The sequence below is a fragment of the Elephas maximus genome, chromosome 1, assembly GCF_024166365.1.
Source record: "Elephas maximus indicus isolate mEleMax1 chromosome 1, mEleMax1 primary haplotype, whole genome shotgun sequence".
Taxonomy (NCBI): Eukaryota; Metazoa; Chordata; class Mammalia; order Proboscidea; family Elephantidae; genus Elephas; species Elephas maximus.
In genome coordinates, this window is record NC_064819.1 from 170,494,927 (window position 1) to 170,518,369 (window position 23,443).

Consider the following 23,443-nt stretch of genomic DNA (forward strand, 5'->3'; position numbering starts at 1 on the left):
TTGGACCTTTGAAATGGCAGGGCCCAGTCAATATGTTATGAATTTACCTTTTTCTCCCACTTACCCTCTTTCTTCATCTCTCCCACCCCTAGCTCGCGCCTGCTTTTTCTCCACCATCTCTTTCTCTAGCTCTCAACAACCGCCTCTCCTGGCGGCTCCTCTTCACCTCCCCTGCCTGGCGCTCCCCTCCCCCTCCCTGTCCTACGTTGTCTTGCTCTTGGGGAACAATCGCCACTGATTGAGGTTCACTCTATGTTAGCTGGAAAACTGGGCTGTTATTTAGGAAGTCATTAATCACATCTCCTCCCCCGGAAAGAGATGGCGGAGAAACCTGTGAAGTACAATTCCTCACCAACCCCCTCCAAAATGTTCCGAAATGATAAACACAATTTGACTACATGAAGGTGATAGCGATTTTCCAGTAAGATTTTATTTTAAATTTGAAAAATTTCAGGGCACAGTCTGGGCATTGTGTGCCTTTGCCTTTTTGTAGGTGTATGCTAATCATTATCTAAAGTTTCATGGGGATGCAATTAGGTTTAATTAAATCTTTTGTAAATTACATATTTTCCTCTCAGAATTGAATTAAATATGAAATTAGCGTCCCAAGCAGGTTTACTGCCAGTGTGCAGCTGAATTCTTCGGGGAAAAAAACCACGTAACATCGGTTGCTTTATTTAAACGACTTTTTTCTTAAGTGAGATTACTTAGACAGGCTTGTGTATAAGGCACGCGCGTGCACATGTATGACTGCCGTTTTTCTAAACCGACGATTCACAAGAACCCTCCATTGTGTTTAAGTAGAAGCACGAAATCAGCATTCTGATTTATCGTAAAGAAGCGTCCCAAATTGTCTTTAGATAACATGTTTGAGTTTTCCTTGTTCATTCATAAATTATTTTGATGTCAGCATAGATGAAATGGCGATTGGTTATCTCTTCCTCTTGCCAGCCCCTTAAGGATCCGAGGTGAAATTAGTAGCAAGAAAGCATGTAATTGACAAAGTCACGTGTGCTCAGGGGGCCAGAAACTGAAGGAGAGAGAAGAGAAAAAAATCAAAAGAGGGAAAGCGCATAAGACCATGCGAGCTAAATTTGTGATCGCACAAAATCAAGATGTTAGATTGATGCAGAAGATCACTCGGTTCCAAAGGGAAAGTTTTCATCTCACGAGTTTGGAGCAGAGGGCCGGCGGGGCAACATGGCCGAAGGTTAATTTTCTTTTCTATTGTTTTACTCAGATTTTCTCTCTTCCTTTTTCCCCCTCCCCCTCTCTTCCCCTTCTTTACCCGTTCCCCCCTTTCCCTTTTACCCCAATACTGGGCATTACCCCCACCCCCCATCGCGCAACGGGGCTTTCTGCAAACCTATTGTTATAGATCTCCAAAAATGTTTTGTACCGCCCACAGTGATTCACAACTTGAAAAGCTTTCAGGGGGCTATTGTTTGAATTGTTTGAGTGTGATTAAGCGCAGTTTCAGTTAGTGAGCCAAGAAAACTTTTATACACCTGCCCCCTCCCCCACTCCACCCTAACTTTAATTGAAAGTTATTGGGGGGAGGGGAAAGCACATTGGCAGTAACCCCGGATTCGCTGCTGCAGCGTGTGCATTGACTAGGAGTTGTAACCATCTTTACGATTTCTCTTTCCTCCTCGTGCCCGCCGGAGAGAATAGTTTCGCTGCGAATTTCTCTTTGTAAATGGGATCAGTGTTAAATCAGCAATATGCAAGTAAAGTATCGCATGCTGTACTGTAATATGTGGCTGGAAATGGAGTTAAATGAAAAAGTACATGTATGTACAGAAACGTGGACGTTGATGTGATCGGTAGAACAGTTTGGCACCCCCATCCCCTGCTTGCTTATTTTTAAGCATTAAAAAAATATTTTTTCCTGGGGAGGAAAATAATCAAGTCATTTAGTAACGGTTTTTTTCCTATTCTGCCTCCCCCGAAGCAATTTTTTTTTTTTCTCTTCCAATGAACAAAGTACAGGAATACAGCTGGACTGACTTTTTTTTTGTCCTGTTCTGTCTCAGGCGGGGCAAGCAAAGGTGGAGGAGAAGAGCCCGGGAAGCTGCCGGAGCAGGCAGAGGAGGAATCCCAGGTTTTGCACGGAACTGGCCACTGTAAGTGGTTCAATGTGCGAATGGGATTTGGTTTTATCTCCATGATAAACCGAGAGGGAAGCCCCTTGGATATTCCAGTCGATGTATTTGTACACCAAGTAAGCTAAACGTTTTTTCCTTTTCACCTTTTTCCTTGTGAAGTCGTTGATCAGTATGTCAGTGTATGTACAATATGCCTTTAGGTACATTGAAAGGCACAATCTTTCTTAAAATCACGAGTTATTCCAGTTTTTAGGGTTCGTATGGGCTCCTTCCTAGGTAATCTTTTCCTAAATAGAAAATGAAATCTTTGAAATTTCACTCCTTGGATGCTGACCGACTTACTAGCATGTTCCCCTCTTCGTTCGGCAACGAAATTGTGGTAGTGTAGCTTCCGGTGTTATCGGTTACAATATACTTTGTCGCCTATACCTACTGAACGAATGAAGAAACAATGATCATTTTAAGGTTAAAACAATAAAACAGTTTGCTGTTATTAAGAAAGGTATACTTCCTCTGATGTAGTGTTTGATACCACCGGTCAGAGTAACTCCCTCTTCTCTTTCATCCCTGCCTGCGCTGTAGACATTTGTAGATCCAAATCAAAATAATTTGATTTCACAGTAAAATAAAGTAGATAACTGTTGGTGTAGTATGGTATTGAAAAAACGTGGGAGAGGATGCTTGGTAATCAAATATTTTAGAAATGTGCTTCCTGTAGGGCATAAATCCGAGGGTACTGTCTCTTTAAGAGACTCAACTTAAAAAAAAAAAAAAAAACATGTGGCCAGAGGCGGCTCTAGTTTGTGTGTTTAAAATGTTCCAGTCTGCTACTTGGGGTAAATTTCCGCCGTTGCTTATATCGTGTTGTAGTTTTTAAAGATTTTTAAATACCAAACAGAATGCCATTGTTTCCCGTTTTCAAAATTAAAAGAAATTAAAGAAAAAGAAAAGAAATTAAAGCCCCTTCCTTATTCACTCAATTACATAATCTCTTTATAGTAAAAAGATATTTAGAGTTTGCAAGCTTGATTGTTGGATCAAAAGTAGTTAAAGAGATATAAATTCCCCGTAATGAATTCATAGATAGGAAAAAGACTGTTTAGAATTAAAGAGGTTTATTTCGTCCTGACATCTTAAGTTAAAAAGAATTGAATGAGTGGCTGTTAATGTACAGGTTGACTGATACAGATACATGACGGAAATGCCTGGTATATTTGCATTAAAATTATATAGTTTGTTTGATACTGTGTTGCATATTCCTGGCTATACTTACCGTTTCCCCCCAAGGAATATCATCCTTAAATTAAGTATATAAACAATAGAAACATATGAAACCATTCTGTTTTGATCTGTTGTTCTGTGGTGCTTAGTAGCTTCCTGACCTTGCTGTATGGTGTCTGTTTTCCTTTGCTAAAGGCCTGGCCATCATTATTGGCTGTTTACTTGTGGAAAGATCAGCTTAATCTGTGAATTGAAACAGGGTTTAAATACATAAATAGAAGTCCACATACAGGCTACTGGATTTTGTGCCTCCTACTTTATATTGCAAAATGAAGCCACATTTTCTGCTTTTTCCTCCGAAGATTGAATGACTGAAATCATTGACAAATCCATTTTCTCTCAGGCTCTTGCTTCCCCTCTTTGAACCTTCTTTAGGTTGTTAAATTGTACTTTACGATCTCATAAATTTGTTTTATAGATGAGTGAAAAGAAAGAAATAGTCCTCTCTTCTTTGTCTGATCACACCTTGGTATAATTTGGTTTTCAGTGTTTACCTTTTAAAATATTTAAATATTAAACATTTTATTTTTGATAGAATATATTTAGAACCATGAGCCATCCAAATTTAAGCTGTTTAATGGTTATATGTTGATAAACATGCTACATGTATCAAATTAAAAAATATAATATTGCTGGAAAAATATTTTCTTTGATAGATAGCTAACAGTTCCTGGGGTATCCAAATTGATTTTTAGTATTAGACTTGTTTTAATCTTCTGTTGCACATCATGTATTTCCTAAAAGGACAGTACTGAAATGATGTATTTGATAACAATTCTTTTAAAATATATATATTTATGTTCTTCGGGAGAATGTTAGATACATTCTTAAGGAGAATAGTGTAAACGGCCAATAAAATTAAGTGTTAGCCTTTTTTGGCATGTAAAAAACCAGGGTTGTGGTAATCTTTAAATTTAGAAAATGACATTTTAGAGAATTTTTTTTGATGATTACAGCATTTGCTTTTTGAAATATGTCTTGGTGTATTTCTAGGTAAAACTTTCTTAGGTATTAGTTGCTTTATTCTTTCACTTCTTGACTTTGATTCCTACTTGAATAATTTTGTATCTTATATTTGAATTTATATAAATTTCGTATAAACCACATGAAGACAGTAGGAATTCTAACCAAGCCACTACACATACCAATTAGATGGTCATAAATGATGTGTACAGATAGCATGTGAGCATCACTTATAGATTCATGTTAGAATTCAGAACCATTTCATAAAAATTTAAAAAATTATTTTAGCTGTTATTTTTTACTGTATGAGTATTTTTGAAAGCATAACCAGGGTTTATATATAGTTATGTTTGATTTTTTTCATCCATTATGTATATATACTATTGTGTTATGAAAGAATGTACATTGTGAGATAATATAGAATGTTAAATGTTTAACTGTACCAGTATCTACCAAAACTTTTAAGTATAGTATTATGTGTTCAGAAGTTTTTATATATTGGATTTTTTTAAGTATCAGAAACACATGTCTAATATATTTGGGGAAATAAAAAAAATGGTATTAGTTTCTTTAAAATCGTATTAAAAAATTCATGCAATGACACCCTGGATTTTTTTTTTTGTCTTATTTTTAAATGTGACTGTAAAGAATGCACATCAAAAATACTTCAGTTGCTATGAAATGAAGAGGATATTTATGTGTTTTTAAAAATAGAGCTATACATTTATAGTTACATAAAATTTGTTTACAATAAAACAGCAAAGCTTTTTCTTTGTTTCTATGATGTCACAAATTCCACAAAAAAAACACATGCCTAGGCACTGTACTTTTCAGTGAGATTTTAGTGTCTGAGGATAATGTGTGACCATTCATGGTTTAAAATAATTCTCTTGATTTGACTTTCTAATGTAAACTTGTAAATTAAGTGATCATATTTTTATGGATTGGTGATATGACCAATTGACATGTTTATAGTGAAACACTGATCTTGTCTTCAATAATGAATATTTTATTTTAAATAAGACAATATAAATATCATATTTGTGAATTTTGTGACACCTCACTGTTTTGACACATACCTTAAAATATTTAACAGAAATTTAAAAATTATAATGATGACTTAGTTTTTAAGTAGGATAAGCTTTTTGGAATTTCTAAAGGATCCAAAGCAAACCAGAGATTTGTTTCTCAACTGAAGTAAGAACATCACACTTATAGGTACATGTAACCAACCTGAAGAAGTCATGTAACTTTTTGGAACTTTTTGAAATATTATATGCTCTCAATAAACAAAAAAACCAAGACTGTTGCTGTCCAGTTGATTCCAACCTACAGCAACCCTATAGGACAGAGTAGAACTGCCCATAGGGTTTCCAAAGAGCAGCTGGTGGATTCAAACTGTCAACCTTTTGGTTAGCAGCCATAGCTCTTAATCATTGTGCCCTCAGGGCTCCAGATAGGACTTAAACATTTGATGATACTACGAGTCGGAATCAACTCGACGGCGGTGGGTTTGGTTTTGGTTTTTTGGTTTTTTAGGAGTGTCTCAATGAGTTGGAATCGACTTCCATAGCAACAGGTTTGTTTTTTTCTTTTTTTTTTGGTTTTAGAGGTGTTGCATGGAATGACATACTAGATTTAGTTTGGAGAAAGGCAGTGTTACCCAATAACTACCTCTTGATGTTTGTTATCATGTAAGTTTTTCATTATTTAGATTTTGATATTTACTTCCAAAGTTGTTATTTCTCCTGATCAGATAAAGTGGTCATTTGGCTTTATTTTATTTAGGGGAAGAATAAATCCACTCTCTCTGTTGCCCTCTCCTCAGTCCATTTGTACAATAATTATTCTCAACATGTTGGGTTTATACATGCTTGGAATTCTTTGCTATCAAATATGATACAAAAAAATTTTAACATGAGTGTATTTCCTTTATTTCACAGTTTATAGAAGTCTATTTTTTCCAGAGGGGAGGATTAATATCAAAATGACTACGGTTTAGCTACAGTTACTCAGCAGGCTCAAATATTTATTAATAATTTGGTTTTGAGATCTTTTTATGTATTGGAATTTTCTTCTTAGCCTCTATTTTTATATTGATGTTTACGGATAATACAAATTTCCATATTACAGATATTTTGCGTGTTTTATGTTGCCATTATTGCTTTGCTTAGAAAACATCTCACGGAATAGTAGAAACAAGAAATAAGAATAATGTATTATAACCCACTCACCCACTGTCATCGAATTGATTCCTACTCACAGCAAGCATGAAGGACAGAGTAGAACTGCCCCAAAGAGTTTGCAAGGCTGTAAAGCTTCACTGAAGCAATCTGCTACATCTTTCTCCCACGTAGTGGCTGGTGGGTTCAAACCATTGACCTTTGGTTCAGCAGCCCAGTGCTGTAACTGCTGTGCCAGAATTATACCTGAGATCATTTGAAGGGATTATTATCAGCAGTATGGGATATGAGAAGCGTTTGGAGATGACTAATGTTTCAATCTCTGAAAACTTTAATTATATAGACATTTTAATGAATTGATGTAGCACAGGAATCATGCCTCAATGTTTTCAGTGTTAAGTAACTGGACGATTTATGAAAACAGATTCACTCTAATGTGTTCATGTATTTAATGGCTTTTCATAGTATTTCATCATCACTTTACTATCTATGTCCACTTTTGTCATATAGTTTGGCATGAAAACATTTTCAGTATTTTTTCACATCCAGAATAAATGTAATTATAATTAGGCTTTGGGGCAATTTAAAGTATCAAGTTCAAAACTTATTTGGCCTTAGAAGTGGAAATCTTGGAAATGTTAAAATGTGATCATATAATGGGTACATTTTGTTTGTAAAGTGAGTTATATGTTTTAATAATTTGAAAACATTTCCTGAGCTGCCATATTTTCAAGATGATTTGCCTAGTTGACCAGTTCTGAAGAAGCCAAAACTAAATGCTTTAAAGCTGTTTGATCATAACATCACATCCATAGCCATTTAAATAAAAATTTTCTAAGGGTTTAATTCTAGCCCTAAAGATACTAGATACTCCTTCTGATTTTCAAATGATGGTGTGTTTTCCAAACTCTTCTTCGTGTACTTCACTTCTAAAAAGTTCTTATTGTCATCCAGGAAACCTGTAGTGGTTAAGTGCTACTGCTGCTAACCAAGAGGTCGGCAGTTCAAATCCACCAGGTGCTTCTTGGAAACTCTGTGGGGCTCTTCTACTCTGTTCTCTAGGGTCGCTATGAGTCGGAATCGACTGGACGGCAGTCGAGGAAACCCTGGTGGCGTAATGGTTAAGTGTTACAGCTTTTAACCAAAAGGGCAGCAGTTGGAATCCACCAGGCACTCCTTGGGAACTGTATGGGGCAGTTCTACCGTGTCCTATAGGGTTGCTATGAGTTGTTCAATTTTTGGTATTGTCGTTCAATTTAACTTGAAATGTGCATTAGGTACATACTTAAGACATAGTCTTTCCTCCCTATCTTATGATATGTTATTGATATGTTTTAAAGATTATTGTTGGAATTCTTTTAAATATTTTTTCTTAGCATTTTTAATTATTTTTTTCATAATAAATGGAGGCAATAAATCAAAGAACTGTTTTTTAAATAAACCTTAAAGATGTGGCAAACTACTTATAAGTACTAAGCTTAACATCGTTAACTTAACTTTTAACTCATCCCAGAGTTCTTGTGTTTTGTAAGATTCACCAGAGTTGGTTAAAAACTTCTTTTGATACCTGGACTCAATATTGTAGATTAAGAATTGAGTCCTTCGTTGTAAATTTTGTTGGTTTGTGTAGCAATGAGCCCCAAAGTTAACTTGAATTTAGGTTAATTCTTCCTGTTCAGAATTTATGTACATGTTTGCAAATGATTTTATATTTACTAAGCAGTTCTTTTAGTGTTGCGGTTAGCCAAAAATTTGATAGTTAAAAATATGGAGTACTGTGTTTGTATTTCTAACCCAAGTATAACCATAGTAAATAAAATGAAGATTTTTTTTACAATTAAGTTTTAAAGACAAATACTTATGTTTTTGACCAGTTAAGCTGGAAATTTTTTTACTTTAAATGTCATATTCTATAGGCTTAATTTGTGCCAAATATAAAAAAATAAAAGTTATTTTATTACTAGCAATTGTTTATACCTTGAGATTTTTTTTCCTGAATTTTAAGTACAGAAAGTTCAGCTTGTTTTAGGTATGGTATTGAATATACATAGTTCATAAGAGACTTAAATTATTTCTATTTATTTAAAGTAATGTGATTATAACATCTTCTAATATCAGAAACGTTGATACTAATACGTTCAGGAAAGTACATTGCAGGTCAGTGAGGTACATTTAGAAATAATCTTTTAATGAGTATTCCATCAAATAAGTAAAAAGTGTTTTGTTGCATTTTCATACGTCATGATTCATCTTACCTTTTATTTAACAACAAATTACAAGATAGTCTAATAATTGCTTTTTTCCCAAATATCTAAATAATTGACAACAATTTGAAAATGCCTTGTAAAATAGGATTTATGGATACTTGGTAGCCTTGATGTTATATTTCCTTCTATGATCAGCTGTAAACTGGAGTAATAATACCTATCGTTTTAGGTTGTTGTGAAGAGGAGAGGTAACATTATATCAACTTCCTAGCAAGTGTGTGTTGAATAAATAAATGAAAATATAAACTGCTCTTTGTCACCAAAAACAAGAACAACAACAAAACAAAAAAAACATGGTTAATCTATCTTCAGTGAAATTCCCACAGTGGAAAATTAAATTGGTATCTCTTTTATGTGCTTTCTCTAAAATTGAAAAAAAAAAAAAAAGAATTTGTATGATATTAGTAGATTAATTTTCCATTACAGTGAACCTCAAGACTTCTTGGTATAGAATATTGTTTAAAATATCAGACTATAGAATGAGGCTTGGAAATAATTTTGTTATACAGATATTTTTGTTTTTATAGTTTGTTGTACCAAGAGATTTGACCTGTGTATTCAGCTTGAACAGTCTTCAGCATAAGCTAGAGAAAAAATATTGTTTTAAATAGGTCTGCCATAATAACTTAATACATATTGTTATATTGTATTAATAGTTATTTAATCACTTCAGGATAGTATAATGTGGTGTAGACTGATCAGACAGACCTGTATTCAAATCCCAGTTTATTATATGTCTGTGGGGGAAGTAAGTTACTTTGTCAGTGTCTCAGGGTCTTATAATGGGGGACAAAACTAGTACCCATCTTGTATAGGATTATTCTGAGGATCAAATGTTACTACACATGTAATGCATTAATACAGAGCTTGGAAGATAGTAAAGACTGAAGAAATGTTTGTTGTTCATAGTTACATAGGAGAGGTAGCGTGGTATGTTGAGGGAAAAAAACATTGAAAATAACAGACGGTTTGGGTTTAGCTCTGCCACTTCAGTGAGTTACAGATTTTTGGCAAGCCACTTCCTAGGAGCTTCAGTGTTCTCATGTGTAAAATGTGGTCAATAATATCTTTCCTCCCTGTTTTAGAGGGTTATTGTAACATACATGAAAATAATTGAAAAACTGTTAACAGTCTGAGGTTATTTTTAATCTTTATTTCAGGCATTGTATTTTTATTAATACTTTCACCATGTAAATGGTTGTAAGAATTTAAAAAAGATTTTTAGCTGATGTCATTTATTTTTTGCCTTGTCAGCTTTATTGAGATATAAGTTACATACAATAAAATTTACATGTATATAGTTGGATGAGTTTTGGCAAATTGTGTAAACACCACCACAATCATGATATAGAATATTTTCATCACTCCCAAAAGTTCCCTCATGTATCCATTTGTAGTCAGCCCCTCTCCCGACTCCCACCTTGAAGAGAAGAGACTCAGTTGTCATGTTTGGTTATTGGTGTGTCATTATAACTGGTTAACTGCTCCTGTTCCTTTAACTTGATTTCGTTAGACATAGGCTACAATTCATTATCCTTTATCAAATATGGTCCATGTTTATTTTCATGGTTTTTCTTAGTTTTTCTCCCTTGAGTTATTTATGCCTAGTCTGGAAATAACCTCTACACCTATAGGTTCTGTTTGTGAAAGAGATTAATTAGTATGCATTTTCCTAACCTTCGGTCTTAACTTCGTTCATCCGTATACAACTATTTTATACAATATAAATTTTTTTTTTTAAAGAGCATAATTAGGACTTACTGATATTTGTGTTTTTTTTGCCCGAAATTTATTAAGTTTCTGTTTCAACTAGGTTTTGTACAATTCTTAGAAGTATAAATCAACAAGATGGGATTATTGTTATGGAAAAGTATTAACTTTTAAGAAAATGGTTACTTTAGAAAAATTTGTGATTCAATAATTTATTCAACTGGTTTTTATTGATCATGTACTAAGTGTAAAGCATTGCTGGATGGTAGATTTAAGGACTCATTTCTCCAGCTTGCTGTATTTTTTGTCTGTTTTCTTTCTTTTAACAAACTTCTTAATTAAATTTTTTTCCAGTTAGTTCTCATTCTTTTCATACAAAGTATAAAAGGAAAGGATCATTTTCCTATGTACTATTCACTTTCGTACAAAGTCTAACTTGAACTGCCGACCATCTACCAATTTAATTTAGGGATAACTAAACTTAAAAAAAAGTTTTAAAATTATGAGTTAAATATAATGATTTCCCAATAGTCTTGAAATATATAATTTTCAGATTTCATAAGAAGCTACCTTCGCCAAGACTTAGAATCATTTTATTTTATTGTGTTATTAATAATATACTTAATTTTCAAAACCCACTAAGTGTATTTCTTTTGTTAATCTTAAAGTTGGTCTTTATTTTAAAACCTTGTGCATTTAATTTGCTAACCACTCGAAGATTTCTGTTCAGTTTTATTGTGTTATATGATATAAAGACTCAATATAAATTTCGAATTAGTTTTATTTTGGCCAGGATTTGTTTATGACCCTTTCTTTTCTTAAGCTTCATAAGCAATTTCTGGGCCATTACTGATAGTGGATAGAATGTTTCCAGATTCTATAATGCCTAAATTCTTTTGTCTTAACATTTTTTTAATTCAAATGGATTATCTTTATTCTTAGCTAGATATATAACAAAAGTCTTAAGACAAAAAGAGTGTATCTATCACTTTAAAGTGTTTAATATACCATTGATAGATTGGAAAGTTTGGAATGAATTATATCAGCTTTTTTTCCCCAAGGTATGATTTTAATAATACATGATTTTGCCTATAATATGGAAACACTAGTGCTTGAAAACTAATTCTACTTTTTAGCAACTTTAAATAGAATAAATGATACTAAGAGATACCTACGCAACACAGTTCAGTGTAAGCCATACATTTAAAGAGACAAGAAATGAATCTTTTTCAGTTGTAACAAGGAAAAAAATTCTTGTTAGAGTTGGTTAAACTGTGAGTCAGGAATTTAATCATAGAATCGGCTTCATGTTTTCAGCCCTCTAATGAAAATTTTTAGTTGAATACTAAATCAAGGGGCAGCTAGATTTGCATGTTTGCCCCTTTCACTGTTTCCTCCCCCAAGCCATTGAAGAATTTTGAATGGTGAGGAATTTGCGCCCTTTGGCTCAGGTTGCAGACCCACTTGATCAAGCCAGAGAAGCCAGGGTCAGAGCTATTCATCGCTTATCTTTTCCTTGGGCCACTTGTAAATCCTGCTTTCTGCTTTGTAAAAATTCTCTTTTTACTAGACTTATAATAAAGCCTGAGTATAAGGCTTTAATGGGTGTATTAATTGATGTTTGATTGTGACTCCACATGGGCTAATTTCATTATCTTTAGAATTTTTTCACTGCATTTCAGCTTACTTGCTGTATATAGTTTTATTTAAGTACATATTATTTCTTACAGTCTTTAAACTATCTTGTTGGTAAGCAAAGTGTGGTGTTCTATATCAGGCTGAGATTTTTTTTTACACCTTTTAAATGCAGTGATCAGTTTTAAAGTAAATTGAATTAGTTAATTTGAATCAGATCTATAAAAGCCCAGAAGTATTTTATTTTGATGTGTTTAATTTCCCGCCTTCATGCTGACACTTAAAACTTGCCTGAATCAGTAATAGCACAAGTTTATGAGCTGTACCAATAATGGTGTAAAGGCTTTAAATTGGGACCCAGGTTTAAACAAACACAAAACACTTTGTTCTTATCTCAGCATCCTTTAAAAGTATACAGCTCTGGTTCAGGACCTCAGGACCACCCATCACCCTGGACATTGGATACTCCTATTTATTCAAGAGGCTTGTGAAGTATCTCAGTGCTGGTGGGGGATGGTGTGTGTATCTATCTATGGGATCACAGTTAGGTGATTTTGCCTCAACAAAAGCAGCAACATTGTTTATAAACTGAATAATGTCCCTACAGAATTTTCTAGTTGTCAAACCAAACTTACATTAAATGCTTGTTATTTTGTGTAAGTCCTGGTTGCATTTTTCACATTTTTGATGCTTTCAGAAGGTCAAAGTGGGCCTCAGTTAAGATTAACCTCAATCCATTACAGCTTTTTGGCTTGCAGGCCCTTACCCATTGGCCTTGGATAGCTAATACCAAGCTTTTGTTTCTTCCTGTAGAAAGAAAAGGAAAGAAAACTGTTCTTTCTCTTTCATTGCTCAAATCATGTGACTTCCCTTTTAGTTAGCCACAGATAGGGTTGAAGCGAATCTCAGAATGATATCAATGTTTTACACTTATATCAAATATTTGTTGAAATATGCATCTTTACATAATACATATGTTTTATGTGTTAAAGTATTTGTTTTGAACAACTATACCTTATTTTACATTTATGCTACTATCTTTTTAGGAAGCCAAAAAAAGTATATTATTAGGTAGATTTTAAATATAAACAGTACTAATCTTTTTATTTACATCAGTGGTAGTTTCTTAGTGTACTTATTTTCTCTACCATTTATAGCATCCTTTGAGGTTTTTGAACTGTAGCTAATTTCTCAGAACTCAGTGGGGGGGATGTAGTTAGGAATACCTTTTAGCAAGGGAAAATTGCCGGTAGAAGAAAAAAATGTGTTATGGAAACTCGTAAGAAGGAATTAATTGGATATGTTTCTGACTTCTCTTCTACCTCCCATTAATAAGCACAGTGTAGCTAGCTGTTTGGGAGAAAAGCCCATCACTCTCACAATATTTTTATCAATGGAACAAATGTTTCATTATACAGTTAGATAACATGAGGATAAATGTTGGATATTTAGTTCTAATGTGGTGAATTAATAATAATGTTATAATTTACTACAAACCATTAAATATTTTATTCTTTGGAGTTATTTTTAATTTGCTCTTAAATTAGTTTTCAAACATTGAACTTTTATTTTAGTAAACAGTATGGCTACTCCCAATTAATGAAATACTTGAAACAATGGTAGTTTCAGAAGAAGTATACTCTTTCTCATTGATTTTTAAAACGTAATATTTGTTGGCATATGATATCTCCCTGCAAATGAGTACTTTTAAGAGTCTAATAAGAATACTGTCTTAAAATTTAGTATTTTTATTTAAAGTATTTTATGTATTTCAGCAAGACGCTTCATTACGTTTTATGTAAAATAACATTGTTCAATACATTTTCATAGTCTTGCAGATCTTACAGAATAGTGATATTTGATTCTATGATTTTGCTATCAATCCAAGATAACCTGGTTAACTAACTAGGTTTGTAAATACCTTTTGGTCCTTTTTTAGGAAGCATATGAGAGAAATAGAATTATCGTTTAATTTTTAGTAATATGTTAAATTATAAGTTTTCTTATATTTAAGAGTTAAAAAAAGATTTATGGAGATATGTAGAATGGCTACATTAAGATTCTGTGAATAATAGTGGGTTATCAGCTTATCAACTGTTCAGGTGTTCAAAAACGAGGATCTGATGTGAAGTCTGTAATTAACATACTGGTCTTTGCTTTCATTGGCATCAAATTTTATACTAAGTGATTTATTTGGTGCATCCTTTACAATTGGAGGTTTCAGCTTTGTTTAGTTAATTAATTAAATTTTATTGATATTTTCATTAATGTTTAAATTGTCACTGAAATTTTACTTTTGAAAAAGGTTTAGGGTACTAAACCTTGTAAATCTGTGATCCCCCTTCACTTACATTTGGCTAGCAAGGTATTCATAAACACCAACAACCTATTACTAAGAATTTGAACTCTAGTACTGACATTTATTGTTGAAACAATCCATTTGGTATTCTAGTGTCACTGTGAGTTTGAAAATAAAAAGATTAACAAAAGCCTACTAGAAAATATTGCTATTTGAGTTTTTTGTATGTGTGTGTACCGCGTACTTTTTTTTTTTAACTTAACAAAATTTAATATTAAACAATGAAAATGTGTTTTCTCTTTATAGTTGTGTGGAGAAAAGTAGTTTTTAAAATGAATTTATTTGGCTTAAAATGTCTTATTATTTAGTTAAGAGTATGAAGGCTCATCTAAGGAATAACACCATTTAGGGTATTGTAATATAAGGAGGGAGCCTGCTGGCACAGTAGTTAAAAGCGCTCAGTGGTTCAAACCCACCACCTGCTTATGGGGGAGGGGAAAGATGTGGTAGTTGGCTTCCATAAAGATTCTGAAACAAAACCAAACCCACTGTCGTTAATTCTGACTCACGGTGATCCTATAAGACAGAGTAGAACTGCGCCATAGCGTTTCCAATAGTGTAAATCTTTACCAAAGTGGAGTGCCTCGTCTTTCTCCTGCAGAGCGGCTGGTGGGTTCTAATGCCGACCTTTTAGTTAGCAGCTGAGTACTTTAACCACTGCAGCACCAAGGCTCCTTTCCATAAAGACTACAGCCATAGAAACCCTAAGGGGCAGTTCCGCTTTGCCCTTGTAAGATCTCTGTGAATCAGAATGAACTCCGTGGCAATGGGTTTGGTGGGGTTTTTTGTAAATATAAGGTTCATGGATAATTTGGGTGCTGGATCTTTTTTTTTTTTTTTTCCTCCTAAATTAAACTTTATAACAAACGGGAAAGAATTTTTCGAATGGTTGAAATATATGAAAGACTGTCTTAGTTGCTGTCATGGGTTGAATTGTGTCCCCCCAAAATATCTGTCAACTTGGCTAGGTCATGATTCCCTTGTATGATTGTCTCATTGTCTACCATTTTATCTTCTGATGTGATTTCTCCATGTGTTGTAAATCCCATCACTATGATACAATAAGACGGATTAATGGCAGTTATATTGATGAGGACTACAAGATTAAGTAGTGTCTTAAGCCAGTCTCCTTTGTGATATAAAAGAAGCGAGCAGAGAGACATGGGGACCTCATACCAGTGGGAGCAGAGAGCGTCGTTTGGACCTGAGGTTCCTGCACTGAGATGCTCCCAGACCAAGGGAAGACTGATAAGAAGGACCTCCTCCGGAGCCTATAGAGAGAGAAAGCCTTCCCCTGGAGCCTATGCCCTGAATTCAGATTTCTAGCCTACTGGACTGTGAGAGAATAAACCCTTTGTTAAAGCCATCCACTCATGGTATTTCTGTTACAGCAGCACTAGATGACTTAAGGAAGTTATCTACTGCTGCTATAACAGAAGTACCACAAGTAGATATGGCTTTAACAAACAGAGAATTATTTTCTCACAGTTTAGGAGGCCAGAAGTCCAATTTCGGAGTGCCGGCTCTAGGGGAAGGCTTTCTCCCTCTACAGGCTCTGTAGGAAGGTCCTTGTCTCTTCAGCTTCTGCTTCTTGGTTCCTTGGAGATCTCCATGTGTCTTGGCATCTGTCTCACCCCATCTCTCCTGCGTGCTTCTTCAATCTCTTTCATATCTCAAAAGAAATTGACTCAAAATACACCTTACTCTAGTCCTGCCTCATTAATAAAATAAACACAATCCGTTCCCACAGGCGTAGAGGTTAGGATTTAGAACACATATTTTGGGGGGACATAATTCAATCAATAATAAGGACCAAGTGAATGTGCACATTTGTTACAGTTTCACCTTTAGGGTTGGGTATTTATTTTTTAAAGATATATATGTATATATATAGTATTTTAGAAGATGGTTTATAGAACAAACTAGTTTCTCATTAAACAGTACACGTATTGTTTTATTACGTTGGTTAACCACCCCATGACATGTCAGTACTCTCCTTTCTTGACCTTGGGCTCCCTATTACCAGCTTTTCTGTCCCCTCCTGCCTTCTAGTCCTTGGCTCTGGGCTGCTGTGCCCCTTTAGTTTTATGACCCTGTCTAATCTTTGACTGAAGGATGAACCTCGGGAGTGACTTCATTACTGAGCTCAAAAGGTATCTGGCAGTCATACTCTTGGGGTTTCTCCAGTCTCTGTAAGGCCAGTAAGTCTGGTCTGTTTTTTGTGAGTTAAAATTTTGTTCTCCGTTTTTCTCCAGTTCTGTCTAGGCCCCTCTACTGGGATCCTTGTCAAAGCAGTCAGTGGTGGCAGCCGGGCACCATCTAGTTGTACTGTACTCAGTCTGGTGGAGGCCATGGTAGATATGGTCAGTTAGTCCTTTGGACTAATCCTTCCCTCGTGTCTTTAGTTTTCTTCATTGTCTTGCTCCCAAAGGGGTAGGACCAGTGGAGTATCTTAGCTGTTCCTTCACAGGCTTTTAAGACCCCAGACACTACTCACCAATGTAGAACATTTTCTTTATAAACTATGTTATACCAATTGAGTTAGATGTCCCCGAGACCATGGTCCCCACAGTCCTCAGCCCAGCAATTCGGTGCCTCAGGAATGGATGTTGGACTTTGTCAAATGCCCTTTTGGTATCAATTGAGATGATCATATAATTCTTTCCTTTTATTTACATGGTGTATTACATTGATTGTTTCTCTAATGTTGAACCATCCTTGCATACTTGGTATGAATTCTACTTATTATTTCTTTTGGTATGATGCTGAATTCTGTTGCCTAGGATTTTGTTGAGAATTTTTGTATCTATATTCATGAGAGATATTGGTGTGGAATTTTCTTTTTTTGTGGTGTCTTTGCCTGGTCTTGGTATCAGGGTTATGCTGGCTTCTTAGAATTCTGAAACGTCACTTCCTTTTCAATGATCTGAAATAGTTTGAAAAGTACTGGCATAAGCTCTTCTCTGAAAGTTTGGTTGTCTTCTCCAGTGAAGCCATCTAGGCCAGGGCTTTTTTTTTTTTTTTTTTTTTTGTGCTTTAAGTGCAAGCTTACAAATGACGTCATTCTCTCATACAAAAATTTATATACACCTTGCTATGCACTCCTAGTTGCTCTCCCCCTAATAAGACAGCACACTCCCTCCCTCCACTCTATTTTCGTGTCCATTTGGCCCGCTTCTGACCCCCTCTGCCCTCTCATCTTCCCTCCAGACAGAAACTGTCCGCATAGCCTCATATGTCTACTTGATTCAAGAAGCTCACTCTTCACCAGTATCATTTTCTATCCCACTGTGCAGTCCAATCCCTGCCTGAAGAGTTGGCTTTGGCTAACAGAAGGTCTGGAGACCATGACCTCCGGGGTCATTCTAGTCTCAGACCATTAAGTCTGATCTTTTTACGAGAATTCGAGGTCTGCATCCCACTGCTCTCCTGCTCCCTCAGGGGTTCTCTGTTGTGTTCCCTGTCAGGGCAGTCATCAGTTGTAGCTGGGCACCATCTAGTTCTTCTGGTCTCAGGCTGATGGAGTCTCTGGTTTATGCAGCCCTTTCTGTATTTTGTGTCTTTGGTGTTCTTCATTTTCCTTTCCTCCAGGTGAGTTGACACCAGCTGATGCATCTTAGATGGCCCCCTGCTAGTGTTTAAGACCCCAGATGCAACTCTCCAAAGTTGAATGCAGAATGTTTTTTAATAGATTTTATTAGGGCTTTTTTTTGTTGCTGAAAGTTTTTTTTATTACCTTTTAATTTTTTCTCTCGTTATGGGTCTCTTCAGATTTTCAACATCATTTTGTGTTAGCTTAGGGTAGGTAGTGTGTTTCTAGAAAATTGTCCATTCTAGATTTTCAAGTTTGTTGGAGTGTGGTTTTTCATAATACTGTGTTATGATCCTTTTTATTTCAGTTGGTTCTGTTCTAATGTCCCCCATTTCATTTCTTATTTGGATTATGTGTGTGTCATCTCCTGTTTTTCTTTTGTCAGTTTGGTCAGTGGTTTGTCGAGCTTGTTGATCCTTTCAAAGAGCCAGCTTTTGGTTTTGTCAATTCTACTTTTCTGTTCCCTATTTCATTTATTTCTGCTCTGATCTTTATTGTTTCCTTTCTTTTAGCGGCCGTGGGCTTTTTTTTTTTGCTGTTTTGTTTCTACTGGCTCAAGTTGTGTAGGTAATGTTTTGATTTTGTCCCTTTTTGTTTTTTGATGTGTGCATCTATTGCTGTAAGTTGACCTCTAAGGACTGCCTTTGCTGAGGTTTTGGTATGATGGGTTTTCATTCTCATTCGATACTAGGAATTTTGTTTTATTCCATCTCTGATTTTGCCTATTACCCAGTGGTTTTTAAGGAGGGTGTTATTCAATTCCCATGTAATTAATTTTTTTTTCCTTGCTCTTTCTGTTGTTAATTTCTACCTTGATGGCATTATGGTCAGAGAAGATACTTTGTATTATCTCAATGTTTTGGATTTTGTTGAAGATTGCTCTGTGGCTTAAGATGTGGTCTATTTTGGAGAATGTTTCCTGTGTGTTGGAAAAGAATGTGTACTTTGTAGCTGTGAGGTGGAATGTTCTATATATGTCTGTGAGGTCAAGTTGGCTGACTGTACCCTTTAGCTCTTATGTGTCTTTGTTTCTTTCTAGATGTTCTGTCCGTTACTGAGAGTAGTGTGTTGAAGTCATCTACTATTATTCTGGAATTGTCAATTTCTCTTTTCGGTGCTGTTAGAGTTTGTTTTATGTATTTTGGAGCCCTGTCCTAGGGCGCATAGATGTTTATTATGGTTATGTCTTCATGATGGATTGTCCCTTTAATCATTATATAGTGCCCTTCTAGACTTTTACGGTGGATTTTGTTTTAAAGTTTGTTTTATCTGAGATTAATATTAACACGCCTGCTCTTTTTGGGTAGCTGTTTTCTTGATATATTTTTTCCATTTTTGATTTTTAATAAGTTTAAGTTTTTGTTTCTAAAGTGTGTCTTTTGTAGACAGCATGTTGATGGGTCCTGTTTTTTAAATCCATTCTGTCTCACTATGGGTGCGTTTAGGCCATTTACATTCAGTGTAATTATTCATAGGTGTGAGTTTATTGCTGTCATTTTGTAGTGCTTCTTCTTTGTGTGTGATGCTCACATTTTCTTTGTTCCTCTAACTCTCCTGTGCTGAGTTCCTTTTGTTTGTGGATTTCTTTTGTTTTTGTTGATTTTGTTTTTGAGACCTTATGTTTTTCTTTTTTATTTTCATGATTAAGTTTGTTAACTTTCTCTGTCATTACCTTGAATTTTACCCCTATGTTCCTAGGTTTGAACCAGTCTTTTTTTTTACTTGGTATCGCCTTGCCTTCCTCTCCACTCGAAAGTTCTATACCTACATCATGTCTTCCCTCTTCTATTGTTCTGATGTTGTTGTCATTTACAGTTTAACGTCTCTGGTTTTAATTCTTTTGGTTTTGGATAGTCCTTGAGAGTTCATTTTCTAGGTTGGTATCTGGCTGGTACAATTTTGCATCCTAGATTCAGGTTGTGTAATGATGTTGTTTGTTCTTAGACTGATAGACTCTCTTTAATAATTTTTGTAAGTTTGGCTTGATTTTTACATATTCCCTTAATTTCTGCTTATCTGGAAATAATTTCACCACTGTATTTGCATGAGAGTTTTGCAGCATATATTATTCTTGTTTGGCAATTTTTTTTTCATTCAAGATTTTATATTTGTCATCCCATTGCCTTCCTGCCTTCGTGGTTTCTACTGAATAATCAGAGCCTAGTCTCAGTGTTTTTCCTCTGTATGCTACTTTTGATTTTTCTTGAGCTGCTCTCAGGAGTCTTTCTTTTTCTTTGGTTTTAGCCAGTGTGATTATGATATGCCTTGGTGATTTTCTTTTGGGATCTGTCCTGTATGGAGTTCGTTGAGCTTCTTGGATGGTCAACTTTTGATCTCTCGTGATATTAGGGAAGTTTTCTGTTAGCAATTCTTCGATGATCTACTCTGTGTTTTCCGTTTTCTCCCCCTGTTCTGGAACTCTGATCACTGGCACATTTTTGCTTTTGATTGTATCCCACATAATTCTCAGGGCTTCTTCATTTTTCTTCTTTACTTTTTTTCTGATTTTTCTTCAAAGAGAGTTGTATCCAAGTGTTTGTCTTCAATTTCGCCGATCCTGTCTTCCATCATTTCATACCTGCTCTTCAGCCCTTTTATGAAACTGTCCATTTCTGAAATCTTGTTGTTTATCTTTTGGATTTTTAGTTGTTGTTGTTTTTTTTTAACTATTTCTAGTTGTCAATTTATTTTGTCATTTTGTTCCTGTTTTATTTTCCTTTTTTTTTGGTCTGTATTTTCCATGAATTTGTCTATTTTTCCCTCATTTTTGTCTGCTTTTAGCTCCAACTTTTGGATAGCTCTGAATATTAGAGGTTTGAATTCCGTATCAGGTAGTTCTAGTGCCTTTTCTTCTACTGGAAAGTCATCTGGTGTTTTATTTTGGATGCCTACTTGAACCAATGACTTCTTCATTTCAGATACCTTCTTTCATCAATATAAACAGCAACTATAAACATGGACCTCACTAGATGGAACCCACAGTAATCAAATTGACTACATCTGTGGAAAGAGATGATGGAAAAGCTCAATATCATCAGTTAGAACAACGCCAGGGGCCGACTGTGGAACAGACCATCAATTGCTCATATGCAAGTTTAAGCTGAAACTGAAGAAAATCAGAGCAAGTCCGCGAGAGCCAAATTATAACCTTGAGTACATCCCACCTGAATTTAGAGACTATCTCAAGAATAGATTTGATGCGTTGAACAGTAGTGACTGAAGACCAGACGAGTTGTGGAATAACATCAAGGATATCATACATGAAAAAACCAAGAGGTCATTGAAAAGACAGGAAAGAAAGAAAACACCAAAGTGGATGTCAGAGCAAATGTTGAGCAGCTAAAGCAAAAGGAAGAAATGATGAAGTAATAGAACTGAACAGAAGATTTCAAAGGGCAGCTTGAGAAAACAAAGTAAAGTACTATAATGACATGTGCAAAGAGCTGGATATAGAAAACCAAAGGGGAAGACATGCTCGGTGTTTCTCAAGGTGAAAGAACTGAGGAAAAAATTCAAGCCTCGAGGTGTGATAGTGAAGGATTCTATGGGGGAAAATATTAAACAACACAGGAAGCATTAAAAGAAGATGCTTATACCAAAAAGAATCAGTCAGTGTTCACCCATTTCAGGAGGTAGCTCATGATCAGGAACTGATGGTACTGAAGGAAGAAGTCCAGGCTGCACTGAAGGCAATGGGAAAAAACAAGGCTCCAGGAATTGATGGAATATCAATTGAGATGTTTCAACAAACAGATGCAGCGCTGGAGGTGCTCACTCGTCTATGCCAAGAAATATGAAAGACAGCTTCCTGGCCAGCTGACTGGAAGAGATCCATATTTATGCCTATTCCCAAGAAAGGTGATCCAGCCGAGTGTGGAAATTATAGAACAATATCATTAATATCACACGCAAGCAAAATTTTACTGAAGATTATTAAAAAATGGCTGCAACAGTATATCGACAGGAAACTGCCAGTAATTCAGGCTGATTTCAGAAGAGGACGTGGAACCAGGGATATCATTGCTGATGTCAGATGGATCCTGGCTGAAAGCAGAGAATACCAGAAGGATGTTTACCTGTGTTTTATTGACTATGCAAAGGCATTTGACTGTGTGGATCATAACAAATTATTGATAACATTGTGAAGAATGGGAATTCCAGAACACTTAACTGTGCTCATGAGGAACTTTTACATAGATCAAGAGGCAGTTGTTCAGACTGAACAAGGGGATACTTGAGTGGTTTAAATTCAGGAAAGGTGTGTGTCAGGATTGTATCCTTTCGCCATACCTATTCAATCTGTATGTGCTGAGTAAATAATCTGAGAAGTTGGACTATATGAACAAGAGTAGGGCATCAGGATTGGAGGAAGACATTAATAATCTGCGTTATGCAGATGACACAACCTTGATTGCTGGAAGTGAAGAGGACTTGAGGGACTTACTAATGAAGATCAGAGACCACAGCCTTCAGTATGGATTGCACCTCAACATAAATCCTCACAACTGTAGCAGTAAGCAATATCATGATAAACGGAGAAAAGATTGATGTCAAGGATTTCATTTTACTTGGATCCACAATCAACAGCCATGGAAGCAGCAGTCAAGAAATCAAAAGACTCATTGCATTGGGAAAATCTGCTGCAAAGGACTTCTTTAAAGTGTTGAAAAGCAAAGACGTCACCTTGAAGACTAAGGTGCGCCTGACCCAAGCCATGGTATTTTCAATCGCATCATATGCATGTGACAGCTGGACAATGAATAAGGAAGACTGAAGAAGAATTGACAGCTTTGAATTGTGGTGTTGGCGAAGAATATTGAATATACCATGGACTGCCAAAAGAACGAATATATCTGTCTCGAAAGAAGTACATCCAGACTGCTTCTTAGAAGCAAGGATGGCTAGACTGCGGCTTACATACTTTGGACATGTTTTCAGAAAGGATCAGTCCCTGGAGAAGGATATCACTGTTGGCATAGTACATGGTCAGTGGAAAAAAGGAAGATCCTCAGCGAGGTGGAGTGACTCAGTGGCTGCAGCAGTGAGCTCAAGCCTAACAATGATTTTAAGGATGGTGCAGGACTGGGCAGTATTTCATTCTGTTGTGCATAGGGTCGCTATGAATCGGAACTGACTCATTGGCACGTAACAACAACAACAACTGGAACCATCCTGTACTGTGTTTTTATATGTTTTGATATTGTCTGCTGTCTTCAGGACATTCAGTAGTTATTTTTTTCATTTATTGATGGTAGGTTTGTTTCTTCCTGCGTTTTTATTTGATGATGTGTGAGCATGTGGGCTGTGCATTCTTCGTTGTTTGTTTGTCTGTGGGCATGATACTT

The 23,443-nt window shown here is 35.5% G+C and overlaps 1 protein-coding gene across 1 annotated transcript in view; it reads left to right on the forward strand.

The window, feature by feature from the left end:
- Positions 1-1,699: 1,699 nt before the first annotated feature.
- The window catches only part of LIN28B (lin-28 homolog B), a 127,088-nt gene continuing 105,344 nt past the window's right edge, over positions 1,700-23,443 (forward strand). Inside the window, exons 1-2 of the mRNA XM_049875492.1 lie at positions 1,700-1,730; positions 2,037-2,224. Of these exons, the coding sequence (XP_049731449.1) occupies positions 1,700-1,730; positions 2,037-2,224 (219 nt within the window). The remainder of the gene's footprint in view (positions 1,731-2,036; positions 2,225-23,443) is intronic.